The 14,774-nt window shown below is 44.3% G+C and overlaps 1 protein-coding gene across 2 annotated transcripts in view; it reads left to right on the top strand.

Moving 5' to 3' along the window:
- Positions 1–14,525, top strand: part of LOC127643248 (myotubularin-related protein 4-like) — a 79,806-nt gene extending 65,281 nt beyond the window's left edge. For both annotated transcript variants that reach the window (XM_052125911.1, XM_052125910.1), the window contains 11 exons: positions 354–535; positions 2,832–2,960; positions 3,062–3,173; positions 3,286–3,481; positions 3,661–3,846; positions 4,165–4,335; positions 4,842–4,996; positions 7,898–9,200; positions 10,263–10,373; positions 11,901–11,989; positions 13,182–14,525. In XM_052125911.1, the coding sequence (XP_051981871.1) occupies positions 354–535; positions 2,832–2,960; positions 3,062–3,173; positions 3,286–3,481; positions 3,661–3,846; positions 4,165–4,335; positions 4,842–4,996; positions 7,898–9,200; positions 10,263–10,373; positions 11,901–11,989; positions 13,182–13,359 (2,812 nt within the window). In that variant the 3' untranslated portion in view covers positions 13,360–14,525. The remainder of the gene's footprint in view (positions 1–353; positions 536–2,831; positions 2,961–3,061; positions 3,174–3,285; positions 3,482–3,660; positions 3,847–4,164; positions 4,336–4,841; positions 4,997–7,897; positions 9,201–10,262; positions 10,374–11,900; positions 11,990–13,181) is intronic.
- The last annotated feature ends 249 nt before the right edge of the window (positions 14,526–14,774 follow it).

Raw genomic sequence — 14,774 nt, 5'->3', positions numbered from 1 at the left:
AAAAAGTAACGTTTACGTTTTGGCCCCATTCACTTCCATTGGAAGTGCCTCACTGTAGCTGCAGTTTTTGCTATTTATTTATTAATTTATTTCCTAATAAAGGAGGGGCGAATGCTATCATAATTCTTTAAATGTCACAGCTGGCTGAAGACTTCCTAAAAGAGAACAAACAGCATTAATAACAATAATCTCTCTTGAGGGATGAAATATGCATTATTGTGCAATTCCAACATAGGTACTGGCGAGCTGTGTATATTATTTATAAAAGTTTTACTTGTACGTGCATTTTCACTTTTCATTGCGTTTGTTGCTTGTGAATTGTTAAATCTGTATCTGTGTTGTTTTTGGGTCAGGCACCAGCGGAATGGTGCGGTGATCGCGCGCTGCAGTCAGCCTGAGATCAGCTGGTGGGGCTGGAGGAACACAGAGGACGAGTATTTGGTGACGTCTATAGCGAAGGCGTGTCAGCTGGACGCGGGTCAGCGTGCCTGCAGAACCAGAGGAGAAGGACCGGACTCGTCCGACAGTGACTTCGGTAAGACCCTGATAAAACATAGTGGATTAAAACCTTTCGTTTCAGTGGAAAGTCCTTTAATCACAACCAAGGAGCATCAAAACCCTCTTACTGAGATGATCCGTTCTCGATATCAACCACTTTTACCAGCTTGTAAATCTAGATGGAATTCCTATGAAGAATTCCTTTCTCGGATCTCAGTTTAATGTAAAGATTGGGAAACGTTGACTTCCTGAAGAGTGTAAACACCGTTTTTCTCCCCAATGTGTAACGCCCAATTCCCGATGCGCTCCAAGTCCTTGTAGTGTTGTAGTGACTCTCACTCACTGTGGACGAATCTCAGTTGTCTCCGCGTCTGAGACCATCAATCCGCGCATCTCATTACGTGACTTGTTGAGCGTGTTACCGTGGAGACGTATCGCGTGTGGAGGCTTCACGCTATTCTCTGCGGCATCCACACACAACTCGCCACACGCCCCACCGAGAGCGAGAACCACATTATAGCGACCACGAGGAGGTTACCCCATGTGACACTACCCTCCCTAGCAACCGGGCCAATTTGGTTACCCCATGTGACTCTACCCTCCCTAGCAACTGGGCCAATTTGGTTACCCCATGTGACTGTACCCTCCCTAGCAACCGGGCCAATTTGGTTACCCCATGTGACTCTACCCTCCCTAGCAACTGGGCCAATTTGGTTACCCCATGTGACTGTACCCTCCCTAGCAACCGGGCCAATTTGGTTACCCCATGTGACTCTACCCTCCCTAGCAACTGGGCCAATTTGGTTACCACATGTGACTGTACCCTCCCTAGCAACCGGCCCAATTTGGTTACCCCATGTGACTCTACCCTCCCTAGCAACTGGGACAATTTGGTTACCCCATGTGACTCTACAATCCCTAGCAACCGGGCCAATTTGGTTACCCCATGTGAATCTACCGTCCCCTAGCAACCGGGCCAATTTGGTTACCCCATGTGACTGTACCCTCCCCTAGCAACCAGGCCAATTTGGTTACACCATGTGACTCTACCCTCCCTAGCAACCAGGACAATTTGGTTACCCCATGTGACTCTACCCTCCCTAGCAACCGAGCCAATTTGGTTGCTAAGGAGACCTGGCTGGAGTCACTCAGCACACCCTGAATTCAAACATGCACTGCACTCCTCACAGTGGATTAGCGCACTCTTCTGTCATCTACTACAAGCAGCAGAGCACTTGATGTTCATTAAATGTGGGTTTAACTCCGTTCAATGGAAAGGAGGCGGCGAGAACCGGCTGGATAATATAAATAATAATTATAAACTTAACCAAAAGACAAACACACGCAGGTGTCGGACAGCTGCCCGTAACTCTCTCTCTGTTGTACTGCCGTCTCCGGTCGCCTTTATCCTTCTCGAGCTTCATCAGCCTGATTAGGGGCCGGATGTGCGGAATCACGACCTAGCCCCGCCCTCCACCCTGCCTCACTCCTCCCTCGTTCTCTTAGGCCGGGGAACCCCCAGCATGACGTACCCCCGTACGTAGGCCAATGCGGAGCGGCAGCAGGAGAGAGAGAGAGAGAGGAATAAAAACACTTACTCGCCAGTTCTCCAATATGCCGTAGATTGGTCCTTGGCCACTCCTCCACCCTCTAGCGGACGACAGCCACGCCTCCCTGGGAGGATCGGAGGCAGATCTACGGCCCCTGGTGGATGGAAGGGGTCTCCCCCACCCCTAGCAGCGGTCCTCCTGCTCCAGGTGGTCGGCCAGAAGCCCCTCCCCGCTTGCGGTCGGCGATCTCAGACCCCGCCGTGTTTCAGCGGCTGGTAGGGGACTCCTGCGCCCCTGGCACCGGCCCTGACCGCTCCAGGCGTTCGGTTAGGAGCCCCTCCTCCCCTCGTGGTCACTGCCCATTCCTCCACTCTCAGGCGGCCAGAAAGAACAACTTCAGCTGAGATTGGGACCGAGTTGTTTTGTCACATGACTCGGTACACTGAAAGTTTAACCCTTTAATGACAGTCCAGAGTCTCCTGGTCTGAGATCAGTTGGTTTAAAAAACAAATTAAGCCTATAGCGAAGCCAAAACGTAATGTCCACGCGTGTGGACGTCGGGTCTCAAATATGTTCTGATTGGCTGTGATTTATGTTGCTTAGCTGATTCACGCTAGTTGGGTGGCGTAGTGGGCTAAAGCACATAACTGGTAAGCAGAAGGTTGCCGGTTCGATCCCCATCACCACCATTGTGTCCTAGAGCAGAAGTGCATACTACTTTTAACATGCACTGTAGTATGTAGTAGGCAGTATGTATTATCATTATTCTCTCCGTTCTCTCAGACTCGTCTCTTACGATTTGTCCTGGTTCTGACGGCAGCGCTGCGGTGCAGAAGTTGTTGATTCTCGATGCCCGCTCTTACACGGCTGCTGTGGCGAACCGTGCCAAAGGAGGAGGCTGCGAGTGTGAAGGTGTGTTCTGATACACTCCTCTAACGACACCAAACCTCATCGCTTGACATTGATTAAAGTCTCTTGTTTTGTTTGTCTGTTCTGTTTGTTTGTGTTTTTAGAGTACTACCCAAACTGTGAGGTGATGTTTATGGGCATGGCCAACATCCACTCCATCAGAAACAGCTTTCAGTCGCTCCGAGCCGTCTGCAGTCAGATTCCAGATCCCGGCAAGTAAGTGTCGTCTCTACGCCCCGTTTACACGCGTCACCGCGGTTGTTTATAATGTCGGTCAGGAGTTCCAGACCCGTTTTGTAACCACAGTCTCTCGATTGCATCTTCTCAGCTGGCTCTCGGCTTTGGAGAGCACCCGTTGGCTCCAGCACCTGTCCGTCATGCTGAAAGCGGCCACTCTGGTTTGCTCTGCGGTGGAGAGAGACGGGCGGCCCGTGTTGGTTCACTGTTCTGACGGCTGGGACCGCACGCCTCAGATCGTGGCCCTTGCAAAGATCCTATTGGATCCCTTCTACAGAACCATCGAGGTAGACACTTGAAATCACACTTGGCTCTTGCTCTAGTGACTGTCTGTCTGCACTGGTCCCAGAACAGCACGAACGTCACGCTGTTGTGTCACATTAACCCTTAAATGACCGTATTGAGTCTTGCTAACAGTGTTCAGCCCAAAGCAGACCGTGTTATCTGATGTGGATTTTGTCTGTAGGGTTTTCAGGTGCTGGTCGAGACCGAGTGGTTGGATTATGGGCACAAGTTTGCCGATCGCTGCGGTCATCAGGAGAACGGGGATGATGTCAGCGAACAGTGTCCGGTGTTCCTGCAGTGGCTGGACTGTGTGCATCAGCTGTTGAAGCAGTTCCCCTGCCTCTTTGAATTCAACGAAGCCTTTCTGGTGCGTAAGACAGAATAATTCATTCATTATCATACAGATTATAATTGGACACATATAGATAGAAAGATGGGGCGGCTGTGGCTCAGGAGGTACAGCGGGTCGGCAGTCAGGAGGTTGCTGGTTTGATCCCCACAGTCATCACCATTGTGTCCTTGAGTAAGGCACTTAACTCCAGGTTGCTCCGGGGGGATTGTCCCTGTAATAAGTGCACTGTAAGTCACTTTGGATAAAAGTGTCTGCCAAATGCATAAATGTAAATGACACGTGTTTCTCTTTAATAGTTGAATGTATTGATTCACATGTTTGCTGTGTCTGTAGGTGAAACTGGTCCAGCACACATACTCGTGTCTTTATGGCACTTTCCTGTGTAATAACTCTAAAGAACGAGACACACGCAACTTATATAAACGCACATGCTCTGTCTGGTCCCTCCTGCGCACCGGCAACAAGAACTTCCAGAACTTTCTCTACATACCCTGCCATGACATGGTGAGCACACACACACACACACACACACACACACACACACACACACACACACACACACACACACACACTCACATACACACACACACTCACACAGACACAAACACGACACGCACGCACGCAAGCACACACACTTACATACACACACTTATATACACACACACATACACACACACACACACACTTACACACACTTACACACACACACACACACACACACACACACTTACACACACTTACACACTTACACTCACACACACACACTCACACTTACACACACATACACGCACACACACACACTTACATACACACACACACACACTTACATACACACACACTCACGCTTACACACACACTTACATACACACACACACACACACTTACACACACACATTTACACACACACACAGTAAATTTAGCGATCACTTCTGACAGTTTGTGTGGATTCATAATGCTATAACGTTTCTCTGCGTAACGCTCATGATTGTGTTTGATGACTTGTGTTGCAGGTTTTGCAGCCGGTGTGTCACACGCGCGCTCTGCAGTTGTGGACGTCCGTTTATCTGCCAACGTCGTCCCCGTGCACAGCGGCCGAAGACGCCATGGAAATCTACATGAGCCCGTCCGCACAGGGAGACGACTTCACGGCACGCTCTCTCGACAGGTACGGTTCAGAACGCCTTTAGTTTTTATCCGGTGGGTTTATTCAAACGTTCACACCGCCAGTTATAGCGCTCGACTATTACATTCGTACCTTGGATGGAAACATGACCGTTGATGCACATCTTTACACGCCATGGGCTCAATTTCTGTTAGCGTGCTACGACCGTGCACGTCTTATCTAATGTTTGTGAGCACTAATTCTAATCGCAATTTTCGTGCCACCGCAAAGTGCAAGCGGGCATGGGTCGGAGTATTTGTACTATTGTGGTTGTATACGTGCACGTGTGTGTGTGCGATCAATGAATGATATTCTTGAGAAATATGTCGCTGCGCTAATACGTTTCAATACCACGTCTCATCTCAGCGCTAAGTCTAAAATCAGTTCCTGCATTTGCAGTTTGGTGATTCCACCAGCAGGTGGCGATAAAGTTCATGTACAAACTCTCAAAATATAGTAAAACATGAAATTGTTGCCATTTAATGAAACAAATATTTCTGAGATTTGTGTTAAACTATCTATAGATCGTGGTTTATTTTTTAATTGTTATTATGATGTTTGAATTTACAATTCATGATCTCATTTTTATTGGTATTTTCCCGCCTTTTGTCGTGGAGTCACTGCAAGCGGGGGCCGGTGGAAGAAGTTGGAATGTTTGGGATTGGTATGTTTTTTTAGGCCACTTCGTTATTTTAATTATATTTCAGTGTAATTTAAATGTAAAATAATTTTTTGGTTTAATTTTTTCGTGTTCAATAAATAACATTTTTCTAAATCAAAATTGAATGGTGTGCCGATATAATTACCGTTAATACTAGCCATTTATGTAAATGATTAATAATGATTAATAATTCTTACATTCTGGATAATTTAACAGATCTTTCCATGCATTTAAAAGGGGCGTGTCACCAACTACGTTTCCATCCAAGGATATTCTGCGCAAACGCAAATTGTTGACATAATATTTTCCGTTTAACTCAAGCGCATAAACTCTGTCAATACTTCAGATGTTGCAGAAAAACTAGTTTGGAAATACTTTTTGTCGATACAATTGCCATTAACGCAAAGATGTAGGATCACATGACAGAGTTTACCCCAATCGTTAGCCTGTGTTACCATGACGACAGTAAACATCCTTGAAAGATAATATATTGTCCGTGATTATGGATTGATCGGCATACAGATCTGCACACGTGACACTCCAGGAGTGCAACACAGATATCTCGTATCACGCACCGGTCATCGATAAGTACAAGGAGAACAAATGAACGAACACTGTTTGTGATCCATTTAATCGCTGTAGACAACCGTTTATTTATTAAAGTTTATTTTCCACATCATTCACAATAACAGACGGCAGTCACGGAATTATCCCACAATACAAGAAACATCATTTCAGTGCACAAAGATGTTTAAAATAAAAAATAAATACACAATATTAGGAGAAAAACATCCGTGGAACGCTAACATACAGCCCGAAAATATATACAATTATTGTTTAGTTTATTATGAAAAAATGCCGGGAAAATTCCCTGTATTAAATTAAATAAATAAAAAATTGCCAAATGAATTTATTTATATTTTTAGACCTTTATTTGCCTTTTCTTTACACAAAGTTAAATGAGCTTCACTCTGTTCTGTAGATGAATAAAGTCTGAATGACGTTCTCAGAATGTTCTAGACTTTATCAAGAATATAAACTATCAGAACTATTTATAAATATGCGGGACATGATGTTTAAAAGATTGAATATCAGGAATGTATCATGTATGTAACACTGATATTACACGCATCAATGTTTGTTTAATATCTGTCACACATCATAAACATCCATGATGATCCTGAGACTGGAAGTTTCCCCAATACTTGCTGCAGGTTACAGCTCGAACAGGGTTATGATGATCCGCTTTCGGGTCGTAACCGATGGCAACCAGCGATAGGTGCAACATCAGGACCGATATTACAGTCCCATCAGAAGAGCAACTGCTCCTTTAGATTGCAATTCCTCTTCTGATGCTTTTATTTGTTCATTAAAATGACAGTAAACTCATTTCAATTGTCTCAATGATCTCCCCATTTTACCCAAACTTCAGAGGAAAAACATTCGGGACATTTACATTTATGCATTTGACAGACGCTTTTATCCAAAGTGTCTTACAGTGCACTTATTACAGGGACAATCCCCCCGGAGCAACCTGGAGTTAAGTGTCTTACTCAAGGACACAATGGTGGTGACTGTGGGGATCAAACCAGCAACCTTCTGATTACCAATGTATTATACAGTGCACTTATTACAGGGACAATCCCCCCAGAGCAACCTGGAGTTAAGTGTCTTACTCAAGGACACAATGGTGGTGACTGTGGGTATCGAACCAGCAACCTTCTGATTACCAGTTATGTGCTTTAGCCACTACGCCACCACCACTCTAGAACATGTGTGAGGCGAATCAGCGATAAACACATTTCTGAATGAAACGGCTTCTGGGCAGATTTCTGTTGCCATAAACAAAAACTTTGTCGTGTGTTTTGTTGTTTTAGCCATGACATCATCACGCACACCATATTTAGCGCTAAAAGTCCATTTGAATGGAAACAGGCAGAATTTTGCAACAATTTCTTTACGCATTTTCACTTTGTCGATAACATAATAGCACGAAATGTGGATGAAAACTAGACCCGACAATCAAGGACGCGGTTAGTGCACGATAGAACGTCATTTAAATTCTTCTAATTCATAGAATACAGTCCATTAACAGCAACAACGGATGAATGTGCCATCTTTCTTTATATCGCTGCTGCTTGAGTGACGGACTATAATAGGACGCAGATGGTGGAATGTGTTGCACAGGCGATTTTGCCAAATTTGGGTGAACTAACCAGGCTTGTCATTTTCAATTCTCTCAGGCTCCCCAAGACACGATCGATGGACAACTTGGTATCCGCTTGTGAGAATGGAGTGACCCTCACGCGCACCTCAAGTGACCCCAACCTTAACAAGCACTGCCAGGAGGGGCGCACAGCCCTGGAGTCCAATCAACCCATGACCATCCAGGGTAGCGGTTTGTCTGAAAACCCAGAGGATGAACCAGTCCACGGATTGGTCAATGACGTCACTGAAATCAATGTGTCGCCATCTTGTGAGTCGCTCGAGGAGGAACTGAGGACGGAGCCTTGTCTGACTACACAGCCTCTGCCATCTTTGCCCCACCCATTAGCATTAAATCAGGCCCCGACCCTTCCGGTTTTAAATCAAGCCCCGGCCCAAATCTCAAGTTGTCCACTCCCACCCTTTCCACTGGAAGTGCAGGCCAGGACTGTTGAAATCACTTCTTACATCAGCACTACCACAAGTCCACCTCCTCCACGTAACGGCTTCGCACACGATGAGAACAGATCTGAGAAATCGGAGTCGCCTACCTTGGCAGAGCTCTTCGATCAGTTACCGCCTCTCGCACCAATGGACGCTTCCGTGGAGACCCTAACGGAGCAGAGCGACATCCCTCCAGCTCGGAAAACCATTACTGTGGAATCGCAAAGCCCACTGGAAACTAAGTGGACTGAGGGTGCACGAAATGGCGAACTCGTTCCTTTGAGAGAACGATCGATGGGCACCGTGCCTCCTGCCGACTACACCAGAGCGGCACGCCGTCTGATATCCCAGAGCCAGTTGACCGATCTCTCCATGCTCGGCTCGCAGTGGGACAGCGTACAAGGCCTTGTTCAGTCGGCCTGCGGGGGTGCCATCCAGCATGGCAGCTATCACGGTCGTCGCTTGGCAAACAAGCTCCTCCGTGCCCATGGAGGAAGCGCCAACAGTGGGCCGTGCTGTCGCAGAGACCCTCTGCACCCTCCTGGGAGTCCGGTCCAATCTGGATGGTTCTCTGCGGTTAAAAACTCAAGCTACGCCGCCCTCTGTTCGTCAGCTGCCTCTTCGTTAGCCATTGGTCCGTCTTTCCGGCAACTTCTACCGTCCCATTCCTCGCCGTCCTCGGGCGGGTCGCCGGGTCAGACGCCCGCGTACCTGGACGACGACGGTTTGCCGGTCGCTGTAGATGCGGTGCAGCAGCGACTGCGACAGATTGAAGCCAGTTATAAACAAGAAGTCGAGGTGTTGAGACGACAGGTCAGACAGCTTCAGCTGAAACTGGAAAGTAAACAGTTCTGCACGACACCCTCCGAGCCCGATGTCGACTATGAGGATGATATCGTGAGTTTGCATTCTTAGATACTCTTCTTTCTTATGTTGCAAATTGTCGAAAAATGTTGAATCACATTTGAAAAGTTGTTCTGATATGTACCATGACCAATGTTCCCTCCAGGCCCTACAATACGGGACAATAGGCAATAGTTGGCCGATTGAGCATATTGAATCGATGGCGGAGCTCGTCGGATCATTCTGATTGGCTGTTCAGCTTAGCGAACCAACGCACGAGTCTTTAACGACGCAAGCGAAGAACGAATTAATCGGCATGATTCAGGAGAGGCCGGAGACTTGCGCTGCTTTATGTTTTGTATCCCAGCAGTCACTAGCTCGTCCGGTTTCCCGTTTTGAGTAACGGATACAGACTACTGCCACCTACTGGTACAGAACGTTATTTCCTCTCACGCAGGCGCAGAATGGACGTGCTAGTTGGCCGTCGGGTGTGTTCAAGAGCTACTTTTTGACTGACACAGGCGACGTGAGCCGACCCCACAGTCTGCTTTAGTAGGCGCTAGTGACACACCAAACCGCTAGCATGGTTTGGTGTCACGGCCTTAAGACATCGGTATGTTATCCATTAATGCTGCATCATTGATCGAAATAAGATTGAAATCACAATAAGTTTTAACATATAGTCTGCATTCAGTGCTGTGTGAGCAAGCGGCGCCCTCTAGCGGTCTGGACGGCATTAGCCATTAAATCAGGGAGGTTTTGTTCCTTTGGTTAAAACCTTTTATTTTTCCATGATGTGATCGATATTTCGGTATTGTATCGGCCAAACAAATATATATTTTGGAAATTGAATTTTTGAAATTACGTTCGGGGTCGCCATGAACGTTCTGCTCACAGTTGCAGTCTCCTTTTCTCAGATTAATCAGCGATGTGTAATTCACACCAATTTTCCATATATAATAAAATGTGGATTGACTCCGGTTTACGTGTCTCTGATTGGATAAATCTGGAGTGTGCCATCTGCGCTGTAGAAGTGCATTTGCTCAGTTTAGAGGGAACATTGATCGTGACGTATCCTATAAGGGTCATTGACCACTTCTGTTGTCCTCCTGGCAGACGTGCCTGCGGGAATCAGACGGCAGTGATGAGGAAGACTCGCTGTCCTATCATAGTGATGGCAGCTTCAGTGTGGGCAGCTGGGACCGCGTGGAGAGGAAGGACACAGAGGTCAGTCTTCCTCACTCGCGGTTTGGCCGCAGAGCAACTCGCTTTTTTCTTTATTCATGTAATAAATCAATTCAAGTTCTGTTAACAGATTTTGGAACGTGACCTATCAGATATATTGATTACTTCACTCGCCCTCATGCCATCCCAGATGTGTGACTTACATTCTTCTTGAACACAAATGAAGATTTTTAGAAGAATATTTCAGCTCTATTGGTCCATACAATGCAAGTGAATGGTGACCAGAACTTTGAAGCTCCAAAAAGCACATAAAGGCAGCATAAAAGACTCCAGTGGTTAAATCCGTGTCTTCAGAAGTGATATGATAGCTGTGTGTAAGAAACAGATCGATATTTAAGTGCTTTTTTGCTAGAAATTCTCCTCCCTGCCCAGTAGGGGGCGATGTGCACGAAGAATGGGAATCGCCCAAACAAAACATGAAGAATGAGAAAGTGAAAGTGGTGATTTATAGTAAAAAAGGGCTTAAATGTTGATCTGTTTCTCACCCACATCTATCATATCCTTCTGAAGACATGGAATAATCCTCTCTTATGGATTACTTTTGTGCTGCATTTATGTGCTTTTATGAGCTTCAAAGTTCTGGTCACCATTCACTTGCACTGAATGGACCTACAGATTACTTTTATGCTGCATTTATGTGCTTTTTTGAGCTTCAAAGTTCTGGTCACCATTCACTTGCATTGTATGGACCTACAGATTACTTATGGATTACTTTTATGTGCTTTTTGAAGCTTCAAAGTTCTGGTCACCATTCACTTGCATTGTATGGACCTACAGATTACTTATGGATTACTTGTATGTGCTTTTTGGAGCTTCAAAGTTCTGGTCACCATTCACTTGCATTGTATGGACCTACAGATTACTTATGGATTACTTTTATGTGCTTTTTGAAGCTTCAAAGTTCTGGTCACCATTCACTTGCATTGTATGGACCTACAGATTACTTATGGATTACTTGTATGTGCTTTTTGGAGCTTCAAAGTTCTGGTCACCATTCACTTGCATTGTATGGACCTACAGATTACTTATGGATTACTTGTATGTGCTTTTTGGAGCTTCAAAGTTCTGGTCACCATTCACTTGCATTGTATGGACCTACAGATTTCTTATGGATTACTTTTATGTGCTTTTTGGAGCTTCAAAGTTCTGGTCACCATTCACTTGCATTGTATGGACCAACAGAGCTGAAATATTCTTCTAAAAATATTCATTTGTGTTCAAGAAGAAAGAAAGTCACACATCTGGGACGACATGAGGGTGAATAAATGATGAGGGAATTTTCATATTTGGGTGAACTGTCCCTTTAAATTCAAATATATAAATCAAATAATAAAAGAGGGATATATGATTTCCTTTGTTTTAAATATCAAAATATGTCTAAATACTTAAAAATGTCTCTCTTGACCAGAATGCTCTTTATTAGAGGCAAATCAAACGATTTATGATGTATTCATCACACCACTGTATAGACGGTTTTAATATCAACCAGTCCTGTTCCCTGACCCACAGGTCACCAGGTGGGTTCCCGATCACATGGCTTCACACTGTTTCAACTGCGACTGTGAGTTCTGGATTGCCAAGAGACGCCATCATTGCAGGTGAGTCTCAAGAGATGTCAAGTATTGATTCCAGCGATCTTTTTAATGAATCATAACAGACAGAGCAACCATTGTGATCCAACAAACAAATGACTCATGTGAACTGAATCTTTTTAATGAATCATAACAGACAGAGCAACCATTGTGATCCAACAAACAAATGACTCATGTGAACTGAATCTTTTTAATGAATCATAACAGACAGAGCAACCATTGTGATCCAACAAACAAATGACTCATGTGAACTGAATCTTTTAATGAATCATAACAGACAGAGCAACCATTGTGATCCAACAAACAAATGACTCATGTGAACTGAATCTTTTTAATGAATCATAACAGACAGAGCAACCATTGTGATCCAACAAACAAATGACTCATGTGAACTGAATCTTTTAATGAATCATAACAGACAGAGCAACCATTGTGATCCAACAAACAAATGACTCGTGTGAACTGAATCTTTTTAATGAATCATAACAGACAGAGCAACCATTGTGATCCAACAAACAAATGACTCATATGAACTGAATCTTTTTAATGAATCATAACAGACAGAGCAACCATTGTGATCCAACAAACAAATGACTCATGTGAACTGAATCTTTTTAATGAATCATAACAGACAGAGCAACCATTGTGATCCAACAAACAAATGACTCGTATGAACTGAATCTTTTTAATGAATCATAACAGACAGAGCAACCATTGTGATCCAACAAACAAATGACTCGTATGAACTGAATCTTTTTAATGAATCATAACAGACAGAGCAACCATTGTGATCCAACAAACAAATGACTCGTATGAACTGAATCTTTTTAATGAATCAAAAGAGACGGCACATCCAGTGTATTTAAAAAATGACTCTTATTAACCGGTTCTTTTAATGAATCATTCAAAAAGACTCACAAAACGATTGACTAATTTTCCTCATGCATATTTGCAACAAGATGTTTTTGTAAATGACATTTTTAAATAAAACGACTCTTTTGTCTTATGGCTTATTTCATAGCTTACATTTTATGCATCGTAAATACACACAATAAAATCATATTTTCACACTTTTTGCACCATTTGGCAAAATGAAAGCTTGATTTACAGGGCGACCCCGAGCATTGCATATATGTTTTTTGCACCGCTGGTGATCGGATCAGTAATAATAATAATATTCTGTCTGTGTTTCTCGCAGGAATTGTGGGAATGTGTTTTGTAAAGACTGCTGTCACCTGAAGCTTCCCATTCCAGACCAGCAGCTGTACGACCCGGTGCTCGTGTGTAACTCCTGCTACGACCTTCTTCTGGAGTCGCGTATGCGAGATCTGCGCTCGCAACAGCTCAAGAAACCCATCGCCACGGCGTCCAGCTGAGATAGCCAATCAGAGCCCGACTGGGCCATAAGGCCTCCCGCAGGGGTGTTCATGCAGATGTCCGTTATTTAGCGGATGAGCCACTCTCTGCTTAGAGAGACCAGGTGATTTTGAGTCCAGGACAGCTGTGAGACTGACCCAGAGGGAGAGGATGGATCATGTGTGATGAAGAGGTGAACTAATGAAGAGCATTTCAGGCTGAGGACGGCACACGAGCGCTCACATGCCTAAAGAGGCTTTTGTTCATCTCAAAATCTCCCCACAACCCCCCGCAAACACACACACGGGAGAATCGGTATCCAGCAAGAGGCTCACTATTAACACCAGAAGCTGCTACAGTATTTCAAAATGAAATTATACTTTGTGTCCTTTATTTTGTGCCTCTGGAGAGGATCTGCGGCTGTTTGAAGCTTGAATTAACAAAGGGTTAAACGAGTGGCCTGATGCTGCCAGTTTGTGTGATTTTGATGCAATTTTCTGTTCTAGTTAAAGATTTTCTGTGGTATTTTCAGAATAACTCATGCAAAAATAAATCATCCTTCAATGCCAAAAATCCAATTAAAATGGCACCAGTTTGAATCTCTTCAGCCGGAGACGAGATGAACAAACGGAACATTTCTGCACATTTAATGTGTTCGTTACGTGAGTTAAATAAAACTATAGCCATGTTGCACTTCGTCCGTCTGATATTTCCGGAACGTTAGCCGGAATTACTCTTGATGTCGTTTATATAACTTCACAACTGGACACACATTCATCTTACTCGACTGTATTTAATCAAACTAACTGAATCGTTCGAGGGAGTCACTTTGATTATTCTTTCCTTTAATGTTTCTCCTGTCAGTCCTGGATCACTAAAGTAACTGTTAAATGGTGAATCTCAAACTGTGCCATTGATTCTTTGTTTCTTCTGACACTGTTACTTAATTGTGACGATTTGTTCAGTGCTACAATACGAACAGTGAGAAACTGATTTGTGAACGATGAGCAGTCTGTAGGGACACAACAGGACGGTTTGTTTCTTGATTTCATCAAAAGGAACCCAGAAATGTGATGTATAGTTTATCTGGTCTAATAGTGGCTCTAGTTTTGTCACTTAGTGAATAATTGTTGTAAAAATAAAACAACTGTGCAAATCCCAAGGGTAAAATAAAAGAGGTCTTCATCAGCGACCGGTGTCCTGATAGTCTCATTGAGTAATTCTCTCTTGTGTATTTTAGTACACCTGCATTTGATGTAGACGTGTGCTGCTGACATGTACAATAAACATGCATTCTGATCAAAGGTGAAATCATGCTAACGCTAGTAACAAATCCATGAAGCTCAATTTTACAGTTAATGCCACTGAACACCACTTACACAAACATCTGATTAATCTCTCCAGATAATTCTGTCCATTACAAGAGAGAATAATT

The sequence above is a fragment of the Xyrauchen texanus genome, chromosome 4 (assembly GCF_025860055.1).
Source record: "Xyrauchen texanus isolate HMW12.3.18 chromosome 4, RBS_HiC_50CHRs, whole genome shotgun sequence".
NCBI classification, from domain to species: Eukaryota; Metazoa; Chordata; class Actinopteri; order Cypriniformes; family Catostomidae; genus Xyrauchen; species Xyrauchen texanus.
Note: the sequence above shows the minus strand (reverse complement) of the source record. Positions and strands in the feature narration are given on the sequence as shown.